Source organism: Anopheles darlingi, chromosome 2, assembly GCF_943734745.1.
Source record: "Anopheles darlingi chromosome 2, idAnoDarlMG_H_01, whole genome shotgun sequence".
NCBI lineage: Eukaryota > Metazoa > Arthropoda > Insecta > Diptera > Culicidae > Anopheles > Anopheles darlingi.
The window spans coordinates 54,947,310-54,955,604 of record NC_064874.1 but is presented as its reverse complement, the minus strand read 5'-3'; the positions used below and the strand labels follow the sequence as shown (position 1 = coordinate 54,955,604).

Sequence of the window (8,295 nt, the reverse complement as noted above, 5' to 3'; positions counted from 1 at the left end):
TTCGTCTCTCTCTCTCTCTTTCTCTCTCTCTGTCGCCTATCTCCTCTCTTTGGGGTCACTTTACGCTTTACCGAGCAAACAAGATAATTATTTCCCTTTTTCGGACCGTTTGCATCTCGCGCGGTGCTCGCGACAAATTACTTTAGAAAGGTAACCGGACACTTCTCTGTCCCCCGTTCCCCCTTGCACCAGCGGCTGCCTCCTGCCCCGCCCTGTTAGGCCGGGGTCTGTCCCATAAAATTAACCATAATTCGGTCCTCGATGTAGGAAGTAATGAAAATCAATCCATTTATCGTTGCCGCTGGTAGATGTCTTTTTTACGGTGGTCCAGACAAGACAAGACCAACTTCCTAGGTGCGGGCTGGATGAGGCCACGCGCTACTATCAGGAGAGTTGAGAACCTCCAAAAACTGTGCCCGAAAGACTCGACTTCGGTTCGGTTCCGTCTCCAGATGATGACGATTTGACCAAAGAAAAGAGAGAGAGAGAGCGAGAGATAAAACAATCGAGCTGGCGCTTGGCGGAAGGCACGAGGAGGAAAGGAAAGTGGCATATCATGGCGCAATGAATGAAAGCACTGAGAGGGAGTGGAAAAAGGTAAAAGTAATCAAACATGACCATCGCCACAGGCTTATATGATGGCTGTTGCTGTTGCCGCTGCTTGAGCTGCTGTTTGTTCGCAGCTCGCTACTTGTCCCGGTTCCTCCCTTTTCCGCTGTTTCCACTCTGCTTCCAACCGACCGACCGACACACAGACGGACACGCGGACGGACACGCGGACCGGAAAGGTCGTTTCACGCATGTCCGTGTCAAACTTGTAAATCAAATTAGTCATAAATTTAACAGTCGCAAAGCACCGTACAGCAGAGCGTCGCGCGCCACGCGGCCATGATGGCCATGATGGCCATGCTGGCTAGCTGCTGGCAGGTATGTGCGGCTACTGCACTACGACGGTCAGTAGAGCTGCTGCTGACCGATGGCCGAGGCCGGATATGGACAGCAATCGTCAGACCACACGTTTGCTGACAAATGATGTTACCGCTGTCATCTGGTGGCGCGCACGAAGCGGCCGTCTTCCATCGTCATGCTACCATTCGCTGCCGACCGACCGGACCGAGGACCGTTCGTGATTTAGCGGCGTAACTTGGTTAGGGCTATAAGCTCTATCCACGATCCATCCACACAGCATCCACCACACAGCAGACCGTAAATGGATCGGGCCGGGCTGCAGCACGCCAGAAATCTGGACGCTTCTTCGGGGCCCGTTGTTCGCTCGATCGTGCACCAGATTTCAGGGCCCCAACTCTTCTGCTATCGAAGTCGTCGTGTGCTGCTCTGTCAGGGATGAACACCTTACCTTGAAGCCATCGATTGCACATCATTGTTTGGTGGACTGAACCGCTCGCTCTTGATGCTGTTACTGTTGCTGTTATTGATACTGCCACCGATGCACCCACTGCCAATGTTGTTGTTGTTGTTGGCGCTACTGTTGTTGTTGTTGTTGTTGTTGATGCTAGTGCCGGTAGTGGTGCTGATGCTGATGGTTGCTTTGTTGCTGATGATTTGGTTTCCTAGGTTACCGCTGTTGCTGGTGCTGCTGTTGCTGTTGCTACCATTGCTGCAGACGACGGACACATGATTGCCACTTGCACCGTTGGCCTCACCGGTGAGCCCGTTGCTATTGCTATTACTACCATTGCTATTGCTAATAATGCTGGCCGCTATTGCACTGAGATGATGGGCACTCGAGCTGATGCCGTTCATGCCACCGCCACTGTTGCCAGTGGTGTTGGTGCTGCTGCTGCTGCTGCTGTTGCTACCGTTCTTGATCAGATTCAGCTGGGATTCCATGTCTGCGCGACCACTGGCATCATTGCCATTGCCGCCATTGCGATACTTCTCGTAGAACGTAGTGGCAGCCGTAGGGCTACCACCGCCTACCGAGCCTCCACCCCTCTCTCCACTTTCCCCTCTGCCACCGCCCGTCGGTGAGTTAAGATACTTCTTTCTATCGTAGATACGTTCGCTCAGCATCTTGTCGAGCGACTGCAGCGTTGCTTGATGCTCCCGCAGGATTCTGCTATCGATAGCACCGAAATGATAGCCTGGCACGTCACTATCGTTGTTGTTCAGCAGCGTAAGTGCGACAGCGGCTCGTTCAGCCCACTGGCGACCATCGTACAGCTGCACGTCGGTAGCGGGAGACAGTCCACCGGGAGATCGAGCTGTCTGCCACGACGGAACGGAACGGCCTGCCGCTTCCAGGGCAACCGTAATGGCGCACTTCTCCGGGTGCGATTTGCTGCTCACTGGCGGCGGTGTCGTCGTCGTTCTTGTGATTGATTTCCGTTTTCCGCGGCTTCGACCGGTGCGGGATACCGAGTGTACAGGTGACAGCGGACGATGCGGTGATGACGACACGGACGCTGATGAAGCCGATGACGACCGAGATTGATTTGATGACGCTCGTTCGTAGTGGTGGTGCTGCTGCTGTCTTCGCCGATGACGTCTTGGACAATCTTTTTGCTGTTGCTGCTGCTGCTGCAGATGCAATGGTGATGATGCTAGTGCCGCAGATGATGGCGAAAGGGTCGTTGCTGCTGCTAATGCTGCTGCCGCTGCTGCCGTCGCCGCCAGTCGTTGCGGTAAATCTTCATTAACTGTTGTTTCTCCTGCGAATGGTACCCATGGCGCGACCATCGTTCGGCGCAGCAACGAGTTGCAGTTGCGGCGCAGGACCACGAATGGACGGAAAGAGAAAGAGTGAGAGAGAGAAAGAGCAGAGAAAATACCAAATTAGATCGATTTATGTTGGCTGCAGGGCTCCATCGTCTCTTTTTCCTAGTTTTATTATTATGCCTTCACTATGCTTCCGACGCCATTATGCTACACCCAGCGTAAAACCATATTTTCGTGCCCAGCGACCGAGAGCAGAGAGTAAGTGCGCCGTTCCCGCCGTCGACGAGTGATCATAAATGAGATTCAATGTTTATATGTTGTTTGCACTGGGAGGAACACTTTTTCTCACCCTTCAAAAGACCTCCAACACCCCAACAGACCTACAGGCGACCATCGCGGCTAATTCCACGATCGACGGTGACGATTAGACAATTTGGTCCAACCACGTCCGCTGTCCGCTGATCGCCGAGTGGGACCGAACCGAAAACAAAAACCGAACATTTCTACAACTCGCTGATTAGTTCGACTACGGTAAACCAGCCAGGGGTGGTTGCAAAACTCGGGAGAAATTAGAGACCATGCCGGCTCTGAACGACGATACGGTAGGGAAAGGGAGCAACGACACTCAACCGATGGTGCATTAGGGAACGCAATCGCTTTGGACTGCCCGGAGGCTGGGGGCATTGGGGGCTTTGGGGGGTTGGGACTTGATCTACATAAAGCAATCCACAGCGTGCGATCGTCGATCAAGTTGTGACCACAAGAAAAAAAGGCACGAAAACCAACGGTACCTTCGTCTTTCCTTCGTTGATCAATAGTCACCAGTTTGATGGTAAGGGTTGCTATGATTTTCCGGCAGAAAGCTCCTCAACCACGATTTTGCTGCGTTTCCATCACTTAACAACCAATCATCGTTTAACCATGCCCCCATGCCTGGTAACCGTTGGAACGTAACTCACTTGGATGGAAACCATTTTTAATTTGATTTTTGGGACTATGGACACTGTGGTAATGGACGAACCATTTTATACTATGCAACTTCAGGTAATTAAAGTCCAACTAATCCAACAAATCCTTATTTATCTTCCCTGCATAATATGTGAAAATTATATGAAAACTCGTTCAGCAAGTCATATGGGGATTATTAGTTGGCATTTAATCAGGGATATTTTCTTCCATTAAGATAAATGATCTAGCATAGCATAAAAAGGATCTTACAAGTGAAACGATATCAAACATGCACGATTCCGCCCCCATTCCATTCCGATTGAATCCAGTTTTGTGCCGCTAGTTACAACGTTCATACCACGTCCTTAGCGTATCTCCCACGCTGCTGGCCCCGACACATCCACTGTCCGGTTCGGACAGTTTTTTTGAAAGGTTCGAAACAGTGGTTTCGATAAAAATGTGTCCGTTTTAACGATCTATTTATTATTGTCTTGATCTGCTGCGCGGTATTTGTCGGTACCGCCGTTACGGGGTTCCACCAATAATCCCTTGATACATCGGAGACGCCGTGTAATCCGCCGGCCGCGTAGATTAATCTTACGAGCAACAATGTCCGGTGCACTGTGCACCTAACTTGGCCGCTCATTGACTTGTCAGATCTTCCGCGTTCCGCGCCACCATTGGCATGAGCACTGCAGCCAAACACATGCAGCTCACTCGTCAGGGTCAAAGCAAGGGCGGATAGGTGAGGCTGTGTAACGGATATCGGGACAGCATTCAGCGGGGAGTGTGGACCTCGTCACCTCGCTACTCTCGCACCGAACGAAGCTTTATCGCGAGCACCTTCTCAAAACCTTACGCCCAGCATCGTTTGCATATCATTATGCATCCGACGACACGTTGGCAGAAAGCACCTTGTGCCTCGCGGAAACCCGTTTCGTCTGTCGGTTCGCAAAGAATGGTCTTCACTTGTTGCGCCTACAACTTCATCTGGCTGCCATACGAAGACCACCGAAACGAGGCGCTGCTTCTGCATTCGCGCTTCAGGAAACCGCAGCGTCCAAAGTGCAGCGCAGTACAGATTGAGTTCCTCGATAATGCTAATTTTGTTTAATACAGTCTTCGCTATATTCGATGCAAAACGGACCAAAAGGCGCTCAAGTGTTGTTACGCTACGGAGTCACCAGTTCCGTCGTATGCCAAGGTCTAGTTGCCGATATGATCGGTTGTGGAGGGAGCAGACCAAACTGTGCAGACAAGGCAGGTCCGGCCAAGGCTCCGAACAGAGCTACGCCGGGTTATACACAAGTGCACAGCACAACAGCAGTGCATTTGCGTTCGGTGATTGCAACATTTGGCTTATGATGGCGTGTCCCTTGGCGAAGTCCAAATTAGAGATCCGATCTGCTTAGCTGTTTCTATCATATTTCTAAAATTCCTTCTCTTCGGCCATTGCTTCGAATACACCACCGGCCACCAACAACCGGTACACCTGCGGCCCCTAACCATTACACAAAGCTGCTGCTGGTTTGCATTCACAAATTGTTCGACTCCAGGCTACGGATGATGGTGACCGCTGAAAGCCGCAGCCGCATGGTAATGTGCATGGCTACACGCGGAAGTACGCTCAAAACGTGCCCCGTTGCAATGTCCTCGAATAATTTTCGAGTTGCCACCGGCTAGCACTTGACTTAATCAAATCGAGATCAACGCGAAGAGAAAAGACCCGTAAATTGTCATTAAAAGCCGTAGCAGCCTGTTGTCGTCACGTTACGTTTCAACGGTCGCGTACCGGTTGATTTTACGGTCTTAGGGCCTTCCCCTTCCGGCACTTGGAACCGAACCCTCCCTCCACTCGTCTCCTTTGACAGCCAATTTACCATTTTCCCAGATAGCGATCGATGTGTTTGCTAGAAAGTTTTCCTAATAACGTGCCCGCTCTTTCCTTGCTTCCTTCCTTCTCGCTCTCTCTCTCTCTCTGCTCTCTCTTCTCTCTCTGCTCTCTTCTCCCCCTCCCCGCGTCCATCAAGTGGCCACACCTTGCACCGGAGCTTCAATTATTCGCCTCCGTTCGTCAAGAGCGAGGAACGGTCCGGTCCAAATTACACTCGATCTAGCGACCGTCAGCCGGGTCTCCACCCGTTAAGAACGTACTCAGAGGTCCGGTACGGAACGGAAGTGACGCCCGTACGCCCGGATTTCTGGCGTACGGGTGTGTCCGGCATGCCGGAGGTGAAATTTTCTCGTGAAATCCATCCGGATACGATCCGACACCCAACGACCGCTGCTTGATGATGAGGCTATTTGCTGCTGCTGCTGTTGCTGGTCTGGTGGCTGTGGCAGATCACTTCATTACTAGTTGGCCAGTGTTGTGTCCGTGGCCGGTGTGTGGCAAATGGATTGGATCTTTATCGAAAAATTAAAAGGTGTGAGAAAGTAATTTCCTGATCGCCAATCGCCCCAAACCACAACACTACAAGTGCAGCGGCATTTCGGGGCAGCAGTAGTGAAGGAAGGGAGCAAAAAAGTAGAAGAAGAAACAGAAGATGAAGTGGGAGGATGCGGGGGGGAGGAGGAACAACCGTAAATCACAATTTTTCGCTCCCCGAACTTCCTCCTTCCTCCACTCCGGGGGATGCGCGATGCTGCCCTCGACCAACTTCGGAAGCACAGCTCAATTTCATTTGATAATCATAAGCATAATGGTGCTCCGTTTCAGTTTGTTTTCCTTCCCTTTCCTGCCCGCAAAAGTGTCCGGGCCATCCGTGGTTGGCGCACACAGGCGCTCACAGGTGCTTAGGAACGCTCTCCAATTTTCCCGAAACGCGGCCGAAGCTGGCGCATGTTCCGGTAGAGCCTCCGCGGTTACATTGTTTGCGTTACCCGCAGTTCGTTCGTTCCGGAGATCTGAAGTTCAACGGGTGTTGTTCAACCGCGGACAATCGGCCACAACCATCGGCCAGCCGCAGACATCGAGCGATCGCGTATGATGACGATGTTCTGCAAGTCACTCTCATAAAAAAAAAAACAGCGCGCACCACACGCTAGTTATTACTGGTGCGTCATTGTGACCACTCGATACCTCGAGGTGATGAGCCCTTAGGTGAACGAAGCACCAACCAACCAACCCCGGAACCCGCGGAGGGATCATCATCGATTACCCACCTTCGCACCTCCTCTTTCTTCCGCCCCAAAAATCGAACCCAAATATTTCATCTATTTTAAACGGCGTGAAATTTGAAGGCACGACTATGCTGCTGCTGCTGCTGCCCACCCTCGGAACTGAGTGGTACTTCTGGGTACACACCGTTGGTGCTTCTGGTATCCCCCCCCCCCCCACCGGGCGGTGCCTTATCCTCCCCAGAGGTCCAGAGTATCGAGTACCGGAGAAATATGTTTGGAATGCGATGGAATGAATCCCCGTATCGCCCTTCCACCCGAAAAAGCGGTGGCGGTTAGTATGCCACTCTGGCAATTGAAAAGTAATCGAACCTTACAGATCTTCACAAAACCCTGGCGCTGTTCGATAGCCTATCGATTGCATCTATAATCGATTAGGAAGCAACATTCCTCGCACCTTTCTGGATTGTCGGCGCCAAATTCTGCTCGTGCTGGGTATCTAGCGGCAAATATGGTGGAATATCTCGGTTTGTTCCTTCGTGGGAATCATTTTCTATGCGTGAATAGCAGCAATGGCTATACCGTATTGGCTTACTGTATATCATGCAATACGGATATTTTCATGAGTTTTCTTGTGCATAATTATACGGTTCATAAAAGGATACGGTCCTATATCGTTTTCATCATAAAACACAGTTGAGACAATTCATTTCGCTAACCTTATACCAAAACCCAAAAATATGAATAACATTTTTGTTTCGGTTAGTATTAAAACGAAGCAATGGAAGTATTACAACACACCTTGGAATATTCCTCAGAATGTACCACAAATTCGGTTAACCATGTTTGTAATACTCATCATACGGTTGTTTGAATGTAATATTATTTCGAATTTAGAATAGCGCTACTTAATCTTTGCTTTAACCCTAACATTGCCGAAAAGAGAATTTCTTGTTTGGAAGCATTGTGCTACAATTTAGTTCTCTAGTCTAAATGTTCTGCGAGTAAGATGAGCTATTCCCTTTCGATTCTTTACTATCCTTCGTTGACCGATCCGAACTGTATCTGATGTATATTAGGAAACAAGCTTCTTCTTTAAACGTGATTTGTTCTCGAACATTAGGAAAAAATCAAGCATATGCTTAAGCTCAAGATTGTAATGATGGCTACAATTTGTAGCGCTGGACTAGGAGTTGTCCGACATCTGATTAAATGTGTAAAGTTTTCCACAGTTATTATGGTTCACCAATAATGCTCAAGGTAATTCAACAAAGCTCAATGATTAGATAAAACATAACTAAACTGATCATGGTCAAAATAAATAAATTTAAAAAATAAAAACCAACAAAGATATGGTATCAAAAAGGAACTTGGATTGCTCCATTTACACCTAATTGGTATAAAATATAAATGGAATTTGGCATAAAAGGCATATACTTCATAGGGACAAAATTCAAAATGTATCGTTTAGTCGTACATCCGTTCTTTCCTCTAATAGTGATGACTTCTTACTTGATTTTTCCCGGTTATGCTATGCGTTTATTGCTT

General features: G+C 49.4%; 1 protein-coding gene across 5 annotated transcripts in view; it reads right to left on the bottom strand.

The window, feature by feature from the left end:
• The window catches only part of LOC125948064 (probable serine/threonine-protein kinase DDB_G0267686), a 53,366-nt gene that overhangs the window by 22,805 nt on the left and 22,266 nt on the right, over nt 1-8,295 (bottom strand). For all 5 annotated transcript variants that reach the window (XM_049673729.1, XM_049673731.1, XM_049673730.1 and 2 more), the window contains exon 3: nt 1,358-2,672. In XM_049673729.1, coding sequence (XP_049529686.1) covers nt 1,358-2,672 — 1,315 coding nt within the window. The remainder of the gene's footprint in view (nt 1-1,357; nt 2,673-8,295) is intronic.